The sequence below is a fragment of the Phoca vitulina genome, unplaced genomic scaffold (assembly GCF_004348235.1).
Source record: "Phoca vitulina isolate PV1807 unplaced genomic scaffold, GSC_HSeal_1.0 scaffold7, whole genome shotgun sequence".
Taxonomy (NCBI): domain Eukaryota; kingdom Metazoa; phylum Chordata; class Mammalia; order Carnivora; family Phocidae; genus Phoca; species Phoca vitulina.
The window spans coordinates 66,355,164-66,369,076 of record NW_022589710.1 but is presented as its reverse complement, the minus strand read 5'-3'; the positions used below and the strand labels follow the sequence as shown (position 1 = coordinate 66,369,076).

The following is a 13,913-nucleotide window of genomic DNA, read 5'->3' as shown; positions in this document are numbered from 1 at the left end:
GCGCCATCCTCCAGTCCTTGTCTGGGCACTCCTTTTATGGGACCCTAAGCTGGGGTCCCCCTGCAGCCCGAGGCACACCACCTGGGCCAGGAATCCTTGTGGAAAAGCGGCTGGGGACCCTGGGCAGACACGCAGCCTCTGAAATAGGTGGGCCCAACACCAGAAGTCCCGATCCCCTCCTCACCTGGCCTTGTCCCCTGCTCCACGGGCTGTGGGGAGTTGCATGCCTGGTTGCCATTTAAAGTGTTCGCTGAGTGGCACCTGGGTGGCTCAGTCAGTTAAACGTCTGCCTTCGGCTCAGGTCATGATCTCGGGGTCCTGGGATCGAGCCCCGTATCGGGCTCCCTGCTCAGCCGGGAGCTTCTCCTTTTCCTTTTGTCACTCTCCTCCCCCCATTCCCCACTTGTGCTCTCTGCTCTCTCTCTCAAATAAATAAATATAATCTGTATTTTATTTTAGTTATATTTAGTTTTTGAAGGTGCTGAATTTGGTGGCATCCGTCAGGTGCCAGACTGGCTGGAAGCTCAGGGCAGGGAGGCGGGGCTCCGGGCTAGAGGAGTGTCCCTGCGGGTGGGGGTGGCGGTGAGGGTGAAGTCTAGTTTAACCCACTCACCTGGCGTCGGGGGAAGGGTGGCAGTTTTGGAGGCAGGCCCCCTGAGGCTTGCTGGGGGATCTTTGGCAGCTCCCGCCCTTCTGTGAGCTGCACTCACTTCCCCTGGGCAACAGATAACAGACCCTGGCCCTGGGCTGTGGAGAGGAGCCTGCGGGGCGGGGTGGGGTTCCGCAGGCGGCCGCCCTGTCCTCTGCCCTGGCCCCGGCCTCACACCCTGCCCCCTTTCCGCATCACTCAGCACCCCTGTCCGCCTGCGTGGGCCCAGGGACCTCTTCCTGCTGCTGGTCGCACCTCTGGCCACCACCCGGGAGCCATTCGGGACCAGCTAAAACGCGATTCCTTCCCCCAGGGCCCAGCTTGCCTGGTACCGGAGCTGTCCTCGCCCCCCTCCGCCGGCTACAGCTCTGCGGGACAGAAGCCAGAGGCTGTCGTGCACGCCATGAAGGTGAGGGCCACAGCCCGCTCCCTCGGGGGGCCCCCAGGTCCCTGGTGCAATGCGGGACCCGGAAGCTTCCACCCCACATTTGCTCGGAGTCCGTGGGTGTCTGAGCAGCAGGGCGGGAGGGGAGCGGCCCGGACGCCTGGAACACCTCGGGGAGGGAGTTGGAGGTGTGGGTTAGCAGGACCAAGTGGGCCACACGTTGTCACCCGTCTGCCATCCCAGTAGCGGGAAGCTGATACCTGGGCCAGGAAGGGGGCGGGCGGGCACTCCCTTCGAGTCGGAGAGGTGGGGGCAGGGCTGGGGTAGGACTTGGGCTCCGGCCTCCCAGGCCCAGCCTCGCCTGCAGGTGCAGCTCCGGGGTGGAGGGGGGCTGGCTCCCCAGCCCACGCCTGCCATGGCTGCGCCCCTCACCCCTCGTGTGCGTGGACGCGAGCCGGTGCGGGCAGTGACCCCACGTGTGCAAGTGGGTGCTGTCCTAGTGTCACTTCATCCAAGCCGGGGGCCCCGGGTTGCAGTGAGTGCACCTGTCCCAGGGTAGTCCACCCCGCCAACCTGTCGTCCCTGCTCCCAGGTGACCTGTCCTCAGCTTTGCCCCCAGTGGTGATGTGGGGGTGTGGCTTCCCTCGCGGAGGGTCGCTGGGGTGAGGGAAGAGGACCGGCCCGTCGGGTGTCTCCATGCCCCCCCACCCTAGCTGGCACCCAGAGGCTCAGGGTCCTTGGCTCCCGTGTGCAGCCTCCCCGCTGACCCTGCGGCCGGTTCCCCGCAGGTCTTGGAGGTGCACGAGAACTTGGACCGGCAGCTCCAGGACAGCTGTGAGGAGGACCTGAGTGAGAAGGAGAAGGCCATCGTCCGCGAGATGTGCAACGTGAGGCGCTTCCCGGGGCCGGGGCCCGTCGGTGCGGGCAGGGCGGGTCCCCGTGTGGGCAGCGCCACGGACCTGGAGGCCCGGCCTGTCCTCACCCCACAGCCTGTCCCACTTGTCCCCAAGAGGGGGGGCCCTGACCTCTGCAGGCCTGTCCGTCCCTGGAGCACCGCCCCCAGGCCCCTGGGACGGGTCCCGTTCAGCCCACGTATCCCACCCCTTGGCCCCGGGTGGCTGCTGGTCACACGGGTGGCGGTCAGACCAGAGGTGCCGGTGGGCCCCTACAAGGCTGGGGCTGCATTTGCTTCTGGAAGCCGGGCTATTTCTGTGGCCGCCCAGGCTGGGGAGGGCCTCACCCCCGACCCGCCTGGCCGGTGTGCTTCCTCTCTGGACCCTCGTGGGAGCCAGCAGGGGGCTGCACTGGGCCTCACCTGGGGCCTGGTGTCCTGAGCGCCCCCGCCTCCTAGGCTGCCTCCTGCCTCGGCCCCACGTGGCCTCAGTTTCCCCTCCCGGCCCCATGGCTCTGGGGACGTGGGTGATTTTGAGGGGCCCGAGGCAGTGTGGGTGCCCGGGGCCGGCGGGCAGGCTCGGGTGGGCTCTGCACTCACAGCTCGCCCCCGCCCACAGGTGGTCTGGCGAAAACTGGGAGACGCGGCCAGCTCCAAGCCCTCCATCCGGCAGCACCTGTCTGGGAACCAGTTCAAGGGGCCTTTGTAGGGCCGCGCCTCCGTGGACGTGGACTGGCCCCGCGGGGCGCCCAGGACGAGTCGCAGCCACCGCGTTCGTTTCCTGTGGTGAATTGTACATAGGCCGCCGCCCGCCGTGGCCCGGGCACCCTCCGTCTCCCTCCTCACACACCAGCACACGGAGGACGAGAGGCTGCCGGCCGGGCCCCGCGGCGGAGCGGCCCCGACAGCCTCGTTCCTGCTCTGGGGCCCCACTGCCGAGAGGCCGAAGGCCGCCCTGGGACGCCGGGTCCCGGGGTCACCCCAGGCTGGGCCCGGCCTTGGCGGAGGGGAGCCTTCCACCCCCTGGCTGCCACCCGCGCTGGGCAGAGGCCACTGGCAGCTAGACCCGACGCAGGGGGCACCGCTTCTCACCCCTCCGCTCTGGCCTGAACACCAGCTCACCGAGCACTGCGTCCCGAGTCGCGGACAGGGAAGCTTGGTGTGTGTGGCCGGCTGGAGGCCCCGAGGCCCTTCCTTTGGCAACTCCCCCCCCCCCCATGCCCAGCTCCCTGCTGCAAGCTGCTGCTTGGTTTCAGGGTTCTTGCCCCCAGCCCCAAACACACACACTCGCTGCAGAGTTCCCCCACCTCGGGCCAGGTCGTGCCCTAGCTTTTCGGGTCCCTCCTGCCCAGTGCCCGAGGCCTCTCCATTTCTGTGGTTCCCATGACGGGCCAGGGAGGTAGGAGGCTGAGCCCCACGCTCTCTCTCTCTAGGTGGGCAGCACCGGGCTGAGCTGGGCCTCTGGTAGCCCCCAGAGCCCGGCCCCAGCCGGGGTCACTGTGGACAGAGCTGCACGGACTGGCCCTTAGGAGACTTCTGCCCTCTCTGGAAGGAGCCTGACCTGGCTCTGGCTTTAATTGGCTGTGTGACCTTCAGCAAGTCACTCAGCTTCTCTGGGCCCCTGGTGGGAAAACGAGGTCTCAGGTTCTCTGGGCCGTGCTCACCACCCGAGGCCACCGGCTTTGTTCAGCCTGGGCCTCCGTCACGGCCCGCGCGCCCAGGTGGTCCATCCAGCCAGAGGCCGCTGCTGGCGGGGCTGGATGGAGCCAGGGACCGAGTGGGCCTCCACTGCCTTGCTGCCTCCTCAAAGGTGCTGTCACCTCCCCTCTCTGAGCCTCAGTGTCCTCCACTGGAGAAGGGACGGCCTCAGGCCCTCCTCGCAGGGCTCGGGGTCAAACGAGACCTTCAGTGTAAATGACCGTGTACAAACTATAGAGTGTGATAGAGAAACGTTGAAATGGTGGGGAAGGTGAGGCCCAGAGGGTGGGTGATCGGGGGCACATTACAGACGAGCTCCCGGATGCTGGGAGGTGGGCGGGCCACCGTGAATGCTGTTGGCACTGGCCCTGACGGCCACTCGGTCCGTCCGTCCTCCTCCACTGTCCGGTGGTGCTCAGCTCCGTGCCGCAAGCACTTGAAGAGCCCAGAAGATGGCTTTTGCAGCAGGCAGTCTTCATCCAGGCCCGCATGACGGACGGGGGCCAGGCGAGGGGATGGGGGAGGCCACCCTGTTCCTAGAGCCCCGGCGGGAACTCTGCGCCGTTCCCGCCATCTGTCGGCCATCGGCGCCCTTGTCGGTCGTACACTCTCAGGGGAAAGGCTCGCAGCCCTCATTGTGCCCAGGGAGTGCTAAGTGGGTGCTGGTGACGGCGACAGGCATGTTCCTCTTGCCCTGGGTGTTACAGGGAGCTCTGGGCTCTTCCTGGAGGGAGCTTGCCAGCAGGTCAGGTGGTGAGCTACCTGTCACTAGGGGTATGCATTTGAAGCTGGGGAACACCCTTGGTCATGGTACCAGGCAATTCTTGCCCTAGTGGGCAGTGAGCTGGGGGGCAGAGGCCCCCTCTGGATCTTGGGAGTCCAAAGAACCACAGAGCAGCCCGGGGGGGGGGGGATGGGTCCATTTTGGGTGGAAGCCACACCTGGGAGCCCAGTTGTCATGTCTGGATCAGGTTGGCTTGGCCACCACTGAAAATAAGCAATAAGTAAGGGCTCCTGGTATCTGCAGATCTGCAAACTGACCCAGGGAAGAACAGCTTTGACGGGACCGTCCCCGCTCCGGAAGGAAGTGACCCTGTCCCTCATGCTGTGGTGGCGTTCAGGGGTCAGGTGGAGCGTTTCTGCCTGGACCCTCCTGTGCCCCATGGAGGCAGCAGAACCAGGCGCAGACCCACCGCTGCTCGTGTTCCTGAGCCAAGTGCATGGGGATGGCTTTCAAGGACAGAACTGTACCTGTGACAGTCATCTAACGTAATAAGCTGTTAAAAAAAAAAAAAAAAAAGCCAGCAGCGCCCTGCCTGACCCCACGGGGCAGGGGGTGGGCGGGTGCAGTGGGAGCCCACAGGCTGGGAAGGGTCAGAGGAGCCTCACGACAGGGGCAGCCAGGGGCCAGGTGAGCACGAGTCCCAGCCCTGCCCGCAACACGGACGTGCGTCTGGTGACGTCAGGTGACCCTCCTCCCCTCCGGAGCCTTAGCTGTAGAAGCTCACGGTGGGGGGAGGGGTGTTGCTGAACTTGGTGCCCTTTCATAAAGGTCCCTTTACGTTTCAGATACTCTGATTCTAGATCTTGAAGCCCCGTGTGACACCTGTACTGGGGCTTCAGTTCCCACTGTGATGGATGTCACCCTTGCAGCCTCACGCCAGGTGGCCAAGCCCATCCTGGGATCAGAATCTGCTGAGCACATTTTTTTAGGGTGGCACATTTTTATCCAAAAGTTATTAGCTACACATCAGTGTTTAAAGAGAAAAAAGTGACCTTTCATTTTTTTTTTCTTGGAAACTTGAGAGGAAACAAAATACATACTACTGATTTTTTTTTTTTTTTTAAGAAACAAGCTAAATGCATGACTGCAGAGCGGTAGAGGTGTCTATTTTTCATACTGTAGGGGGGAGTATTTGTGCTGCTTTCTGGACTTGGGCTGGAACGTTCGGTTCCCGGCCCTGGGCCGTCAGCCATGCTGTTTTCCATGGTGGGTGACTGCCGTGAGAACCGGGGCCAGCCCCTCGCCCGGCTCCAGGAGGAGCTGGGAGCTGTGGACCCCTGTGCCCATTTCTACCTTCCACTGAACCACTTTGATTTGGGGAGAGAAAGAGAACTTTTGATAGTGTGGTAAAAACATTGATTTGAACTATTTTAGTAAAAGGAACAGAAGATTGTGATCGTGTATACTTTGCGTTAGATAAATAAAGGCTCTTGGCAAGCCTCCGTGGTGGGTGCGCAGTGCTTGTTTCGGGGGGGTCCACCGGGCAGAGGGCCACGGCCCCTGGGAGCACCTCAGGTGGGGGGTTCGGCCCGGTGCTGGAGACCACAGACGGCTGCTCCCTTGTGGGTCCTAGGGGCCCATGTTCTGCGCAGGCGCCTCCGACACTTCCACGCTGGGTCGGAACGCACCGGGTTCCTCCGAGGGGAGCCCATGCAGGCACAGGGTGTGGGGGGCTGGCCCGCGAGGACGGACCCAAAAGGGCGCTGCCTTGGGGGACGTGGGGTCAGGCCTGGGGCTTGTGAGGCCAGCGTCCCTCTGGACTTCAGACCCTGGGGCTGCTTACGGCCTGGGGCCCCACCTTGTGCAGAAGAAACAAAAGAGTCGTTTCAGAACGGGTTTTATTTGGATAAATGACCGAAGGAGCCGTATCTGTAACCAAGATGGAATTCACAGTATGTTGTTACATTCACACTTAAAAAATATATTTCTATGTACAGGAATTTGCAAATTGATGTAAACATACATTACTTTCCAAGTACATTTCTCCCCTTCTCTCTGGAGGAAAAAGAACAAAGCCATCCAACAAGGCAACCCCTTCAAAATAAGTTTAATACAAAGGATGTAAATATCTCCAAATCAAAAAAGTGGTTCGTCTGACCTACTGGGTGTTGGGAGGGAACGTCACGGAATGAAAGCGATGACAACAGCTTGACTTCAGATGGAACTGGACTATTTAAAATGGATTTTCCAGGAAAAATAGGCACTGATTTCTAGAAGGAAATTCACTCCTTACTGAAGCTATTTCTTGAGCCAATATGGCTGGTTAACGTTTTCACGAGTACAAATAACCCAGTGCAGGACCCCCCGACGCCACCAGCTGAGACCAAGCGCGCGGTCGGATCGAAATGCGCTGTGCGGGCTTATACTGAAAGCCCCTGGCCCCATTCTCCAGATTGGAGGACCACCCCAGCTTCATCTCGGGCCCGGGCCTTTCTTCCCATACTGCAACTGTCTAGCATTATAGAAGGTACCCTGCCGCTTACCCACTTAAACTACTCTTCAAGTTGATTAGAAAAACTTGTTAAAAAAAACAAAGGGGGAAAAAAAGGCATCACGTTATCTCATCCAGGCTGCCCGCCCCAGCCCCCCAACTGGAGGCATGCCAGGTGGGGGGATGGGTGGGGGCACGGGTGGCTGTCCTCCTGGGGGGACGGCCGGAGGTGGGTAGCTAGCCGGTGGCAGGCCCAGGCCTGGAGGAGGGTGAGGAGGGACTGCATGGGTGGGGGGCAGGCGTGGGGGTGGGGGTGGGAAGTTGGGGTTGTAGGTGGGGGGAGGAGGGGGATAGCCGGGAGTGGGGGGAGGAATGGCAGGAGGGGGGAAGGAGGCTGGGGGAGGGGGCACTGGCGGAGGGGGCGGGTTGGGCGGGTAGACGTGTGGGTGGTAGGGCAGGTGAGCCGGCGGGCCGTAGGCTGGGGGCAGGGCCCCGTAGGAGGGGCCCTCGGTCTTCATCATGGACTGCAGGCTCTGGTAACCCTCTCCGGACATGTAGGAGCTGGTGGTAGACATCCCGGTCATGTAGCTGGAGGGCGGCGGCGGCGGCGGCCGGTGTGGCAGCGGCGGCGGCTGGTGCACGGGCGCCGGGTGGGCCGGAGGAGGAATCTGGACTTTGGGAAGGTCACTGGTGTCCACGGGGCCCGGGGGCTCCGCCTCGCCTAAGGGAGCTGAGAGGGGAGGCTTCCGGTCTGCAGAGGAGAGACAAGTCACTGCCTGGCCCTGGGGTGGCTCCCAGGGCTTCCTTGTGCAGGGACACGTCCACGGACGACCTCAGGGTGGGGAAGGCCACCCCGGAAGCCAGGAGCTCCCCAGAGTTCTCATGCCCCAGCCCCCCGCTATAGCACCGGCGGGGCTGCTGCTCTTCCCCAGGGCCAAGGTCACAGAGAACAGCGACAGCTCTCGCTGCCAGTGCCCGCTGCCCCCACGAGGACCCGCTCCCCCCAGCATGGCCGGGTCTCCCTCCCCCGGTCCTTACCACCCCGGCCAAGGCCGAGCCTGCAGTGCTCGGAGCCCCTCCTGCTAGTACAGACGGGAGTGGGCCCTTCTGCTTGCCTGTCTCTGCCTAGAGACCGTGGGGCCAGGGCCATGTCACCTTAGTCTGCAGCACGGGCAGCGAGCGCAAAGTCTGCGAGGCGGGCAGGTGAGTGAGGCAACATTTAAAACCGTAACGAACAAGTCTCTGACATTCCCGGTGAAGCCGCCAAAGGAGCAACTCCGCCTGGAGTTTACTAAGAGAAGTGACCTCAGCCCCCAGCGCGTCCTCTCAGGAGCGCAGCCCCCCGCCGCCTTCGTCCAGAGCCTCACTGCAACATTTCTACCTGTGATTCCCCTCTGCATTCGTGGTCAGATACCTGCAGAATGACACCGGGACACCCCACCAGCGGTGGACAATCACTGAGAAAGTGTGTTCTTAGGATAATTCCTAAGGCGGCCCAGAAGTCAAGGGCAAATCACAGGAGCCAAGATCTCTGGGTCCAGAGAACACCAAAGAGTAAGGGCCACGAAGGGGTTTCGGGTCTCCCAGCATGTGGCCTCGTGTGCTCCCTGGGGCTCCGAGCAGCCCCGACTGTGCCGACACGGACGTGCAACGTGCCCAGGGTGGGCGTCCGCGGGGGCCTCACTGCTCTTGCCAAGTGAGCTGGGACATCTTCGCCCGACAGCCGCGTCCCTGGGGCCCAGCCTGAACGAACCAGCAGGCCCACCCAAGGCAGGAGGTCAGGCATGCCTACGGAGAAACGTGGGCTCCAGGGTAGGACCAGGGGCCTTTTAGTTCCAAAGCTGACCAGAGAACATAAAGTATGAACTTGAGGCCTGTGGACAAAAGGGCCAACCACCTTGAATTCCTTGTGTGTGTCACTTCACGGCGCCTGGGTCCGCTAACACGCTCCTCCACCTGTGAGACATCACTTCCTGTCACCTAAGGCTGCTGCCTCCCCAAGTCACCCGTGCATCCGCCTGTCCTCTGTAACTCGGCCTGGAACAAGTGGCCTCTCCAGGCACCTGTGCTGCTCTCTTCATCCTTGCTCTGACACCTGCCACCACCACCAGCCGCCCTCGGAGACATCCCTGGTGACCTAAGTGCCTCTTCCTGCCTCCTGCGCCTCATTAGGAACTGTGGTTCCCCAAACCACAGATCCTCCTCCTCCTCTGAGCCTTCTTTTCCACCCGCCTCCCATGAAGTAGTGATGGGACCTCGCTGGAGTGAGCTCCTGTGGCCTGGCCCCCCGATCCCTCTGCGTCCAGTTCCACTTCCAGCAACTGCGGCTGCCGGACTCCACGCTCCCTCCCACCGCGGTCCTTCTAGCAGCCCAGCTGGCTCCCACCACCTGCTGCCGGGACCTTCACCCTTCCTGCCTGCTGCCCGTGGTGGGAGCTCCGTGCATTCTGCGGGGCTCCTGACACCGTGCCCAGAACACCCTTGCCCCGCAGTGTGTAGCTCTCTCCCTGCCCTGGGCTCCCCAGGCCACCACACCTCTTCTCAGCCACACCCCTGGGCACAGGAGCTGGGGATCTGCGCTTGCTTGCAGGGGAGATACTACATAAATACTGAAATGACCTACTGCAGGTGCCTTTTTAAGCAGGCTTCATACTGGAATGGGAACTGTAGAATTTGTCCCAAAGCAGAAAATGATGCCCCTATTTTCCCAAAGCTTCTAAAGTGCTGACTGACCATAAGCAGAAAGAAATATAATGCGTGATACCTTTGCCCCAGGCACTCGGCGCTGGGAGCCCAAACGTGAGCCGTAGGGTGGGGCGGGCCGACCCAGCACCCCTCAGAACACACACAACTCCTGCCCACCCCAGCTCCCTGCTCATCTTCCAGAACGCTGCCCCAGGGAGAGAACACTATATCCCTTATGAGGCTTCTCCTCTGGGTTTACATGGCGCCAAGGAAGCTTCCCAGTTCCCTGTGGGCCTGTCGAGAACTCGTATGCTTTATTCTCCACTTGACTCTGAGCAACTGCTTACTCGTCCAAATGTACCCAGACGATGTCCTGCCACTGTAGGAAGCAGACGTGCGAGAGACTGGGGCCTAAGATCTACACCAGTCCTGCCGGGTCAAGGTTCATAAACTGTCAGGGCTTCGTCAGGGCTTTGTTTTCCTAAAACTGATTCTACACTTACTTATCCTGCACAGTTTGGCCTTTATGCACATAAGAGGCCAGAGAATATCCAGATATACTTGGAATTTACAACATCCTCAAAAGATCTGGTTTGTGAAAGACAAACACCATTTTTTGAAAGATCCTTGGTCATTATCTTCTTTTAAAATTTTGGCTACCAGGTCTCCCTTCTACAGATGTGGCCCGGGCCTTCCCGAGTCTGCCCTTCAAAAAAGCAGAGAGAAAAGCTGGCCCTCCCACGCTGCTTTTAGCATTCACTTACCTGGAGGTGGGTGGGCCGGAGGCAACGGAGGGTGAGTGGTCTCAATTTTGGGGATTTTAGGTGGTGGTGGTTCTAAAAAGGAAAAGGAGATTGAAAAATAACTCATGCTTCTTCATGCGAATAAACATGTCATAATGAAAGAAAAAGAAGAAAAAGGAAAATGTGCCATTCAGGAATTCCTTTGGGGAACACGAGACGAAAGCTTTAGGGAACTTGAGGGAGACCTCAGCAAAACCATTAGGTGCTAATCCTTTCACGAGAACCAAACAAGTCTAACAAACACCATCCCCCAACCCAAGTAAAACCGCCTGCTGGCTTCTCACAGCCGTTTCCACATCTACCTGACTTCCTTGCTGACCATCCCGGACAAGGCCTTCCAACAATATGAGAGAAGCAAAATACTGTCTCGGTTACCTGGCGGGGGGAAGGGGGGGCCTACCGGGTGCACAGTCCTGTCACCCAGCCCTGAGGGCTCACGGGAGAAACCTTCCCCTTTGTATTCTTCATTGGGCACATTTTAAGTCTATTTTCTTCCTCACAAATATGTGCTCCCATTGGCAGCACGTCAGAAGGACATGAACGACGTCAGAGGAGATCCAGAGGCTGCAGAGCCAGCGTAAAAGCCAACAGGACACTTGGGAGCGGAGCACACAGCCCACCCGTCGGGGTCCAGCGGCTACGGGCAACCAGCACCCACAGCGATGACGCTCAGTAGCCACGCCAGACTACACTAAACCCAGTATCCTGTGTTTATGAGGGTAGGGAGTGTGTACACGTAATGGAAAAAGAACTCCCATCTTTGTGCTTGCCTGTATGTTTTGACCCTTTCTTACGGAAACTCACTTTATTCTGGCTCGTACACTGTTCTGATCGGATTCTACTCTAGCGTCGCTGAGCCTGTCCTGGTTTCCTCTGTCCCAAACAGGCCGAATTCCAAGTCCAGGGATGTGTCTGTCTGTATCCGCTTCCCGGGGGATCAAGTCCTCTCTCCTCTAGGTGGATGAACGGTACATCTGGGCCTCTAGCTTCTCTCTCTCTCCCAAAGCCGTGGACCTGACTTTTGAGCTCCACCCTAGACCCAGCAGCTCGCATGATGCCTTCCCAGCTCTGCTGTGACTGCTGTCATCGTCACCACGGACGCCCACCTGCGACCCTGCCCCAGCTGAGCTGAAGCTGTCTAGATCAGTGCTGCCCCAAACAGAAGAGCCACACATGTGATTAAAATGTTCTGGGAGTCACCTTAGAAAGAAGGGAATTTAATATTTAATTTAACCTGATGTGTAAAAATCTGATCACTTCAATGTGTAATCAACATAAAAATTTATCAATAAGAGTTTTTACATTCTTTTTTCTTAGTAACGCTTAGAAATCTGGTGTGTATTCTGCACTAAGGATACACGATGATTTGGGTTGGCCACACTTGAGCGCCCGAAAGCCCCCCCGCAGCTAGGGACACGTAGCACACAGCGTGGTTCAGGTCCTACCTGCAGGCTGTGGGCCCCAGGCTGCCACTCTGACTGCCCTCACCATGTCCCACTGAGAGGCTTGCGAGCTTCTCCCCGTTCCCAACCATCTGTCCTATTACTGCCGCCAGGAAACTTTTTATAAAATGAACTCAGACTTTGCCATCCTCCTGCTCAAACATCTTCAGTGGCTCCCACTGCCTATGCAAAAATCCACATTCCTCCACATGGACTCTGGTTCCAATCACACTTTCAGTCCCATCAAAGCTCCTCCCTTTTACCTCTTCACATTCTAGTCAGACCTCCTCTCCATCTGTTCCCAGTTGCTTTGCCCACTTGCATCCTTCCACCTACAGGCCCAACCCCCCAGCTCAGCTCCAGGTGCTCAAAGGCCAGTCCTCCTCCAAGGTCACCAGTGGCTTGTTTCCGCCTCGTACAGATGTACAGGTCTAGCACGGCGGCTCAGCTCGATTGTACATCCACATGGCGAGGAGCGCAGCCCACCCTTGGGTCTCACACTTACTTTTTGCCCAGATGGGGCAGAAGAAAAATTCACCTGTACTGAACTCATCATTTCCCCAAAGACCCTGAGAAAAATGTAGCTTTATTGTAACTTGAAGATCTCACAACAGTTCAATAAATCATTCACTGAGTTCCCACCCTAGAACTTAGCAACAGAGAAGCAGAAATGAGTAAACGCTGTTGTGCCTTCAAAGAGTTCAGCACATCAGGGCCCATGACACAGGGACAAAGACTTCTAAATTTCTGTTCTGTGATCTTGCAGATTTTATTCACCCTTTCCATTTGTTTCCAATACAGAAAAAAATTAACCAACTTTGGGCTCTAAAAAAACCCCCAAAAAACCCAAACCCAAACCCAAGCAGTATTTGAAAGAGGTCTAGCCTGCCTAAGCAGCAGGGCTGGGCCACAGGGTGGTTCTCTGGGCAACAGCACCGCCTGTCACTGCTATGCTGTCTGCCCGCCACTCTGCCACTTGGTGTTCAGGACGGGGACCCCCCAGGCCCGTTACTGTCTACTGCAGTGGGCTGAACCAAACCTCTAGAAAGGAACACTGTTGTAACCCTCCTCCTATGTTCATGATCACATTTGTATATAGGCTACTAAGTACATTTTTATGGCTGCTCATGTTTTTTGATGACTTTGGTCAGAATATAGTCTGAAAACACAGGGCGCTTTTTCTGGCAGGCAGGGTAAAGTTCTGGATGGACTCTAAGAGTAAATTTTAAGGGCAATCTAAATCTTGCAGAAATGTTAACTAAGGATTTAAAGTTTTGATAAACACACATATAAAGCTAAAAAAGCCCCCTTAGAACAGGAAGTTACCTGCTGCTTTGTTCTCTTCTTTGGGAGAAACAACCTGTTACAAAACATAATACACAAGTGTTAACCAAGACCCGGGGTGCAGTGAGGAAGAACAGATTATCCAGGGCCCAACAGAAATCGCAGCAACAGAACACAGCTCCAGACAGAAACCAGTTCCGGCTCAGCCGCAGGGCGGACTGGACCCCTGGGAGATCACCCTCTGCTTCCTGCCTCCTTCCCTTTCCCCGCTCGGACGGGACCACCGAGCACTTTCAACAGTGGCTTCCGAACGACACTAAGTTTCAGGGCCTCCAATGCACTGGCCTAAATTCGATGAGCTGTTTGCTGACGTGTGTTTTTCCCCCCTGGTTTCCTCTACTGGCTGGGCTGTCGTCGTGGGGAGAAACTTTCACACACACCCCGCATCAGAGCACCGGACACAAAGAGCCAGACTGGGGACACCGGTGTTAGCAGGCGGCACACAGATGAGACACCTGCTGGTCAGCGGGACACGCACACACACACACGCACACGCCACGCACACACACACACCACGCACACCACACACACAACCACACGCACACACACGCACGCACACACCACACATACACCACACACACACCACACAAACACACCACACCCACACCACACGCACCACGCACGCACACCACACACACACACCACACACCACATACACACACACACACAAACCACATGCACACACACGCACGCACGCACACCCCCCCCACACCACACACGCACACCCCCCCACACCACACACGCACACACCACACACACGCACGCACACACCACACACACGCACGCACACCACACACACA

At 58.6% G+C, this 13,913-nt stretch overlaps 2 protein-coding genes across 2 annotated transcripts in view; one reads left to right on the top strand and one right to left on the bottom strand.

Annotated features, from left to right (window-relative positions):
• The window catches only part of CCDC85C (coiled-coil domain containing 85C), a 74,809-nt gene extending 68,968 nt beyond the window's left edge, over nt 1-5,841 (top strand). The window contains exons 4-6 of the mRNA XM_032405907.1: nt 963-1,058; nt 1,823-1,921; nt 2,546-5,841. Of these exons, the coding sequence (XP_032261798.1) occupies nt 963-1,058; nt 1,823-1,921; nt 2,546-2,635 (285 nt within the window). The 3' untranslated portion in view covers nt 2,636-5,841. The remainder of the gene's footprint in view (nt 1-962; nt 1,059-1,822; nt 1,922-2,545) is intronic.
• A 391-nt stretch (nt 5,842-6,232) lies between these two features.
• The window catches only part of CCNK (cyclin K), a 28,833-nt gene continuing 21,152 nt past the window's right edge, over nt 6,233-13,913 (bottom strand). The window contains exons 9-11 of the mRNA XM_032405906.1: nt 13,096-13,129; nt 10,289-10,360; nt 6,233-7,590 (exon numbers count right to left, since the gene is read on the bottom strand). Coding sequence (XP_032261797.1) covers nt 6,965-7,590; nt 10,289-10,360; nt 13,096-13,129 — 732 coding nt within the window. The 3' untranslated portion in view covers nt 6,233-6,964. The remainder of the gene's footprint in view (nt 7,591-10,288; nt 10,361-13,095; nt 13,130-13,913) is intronic.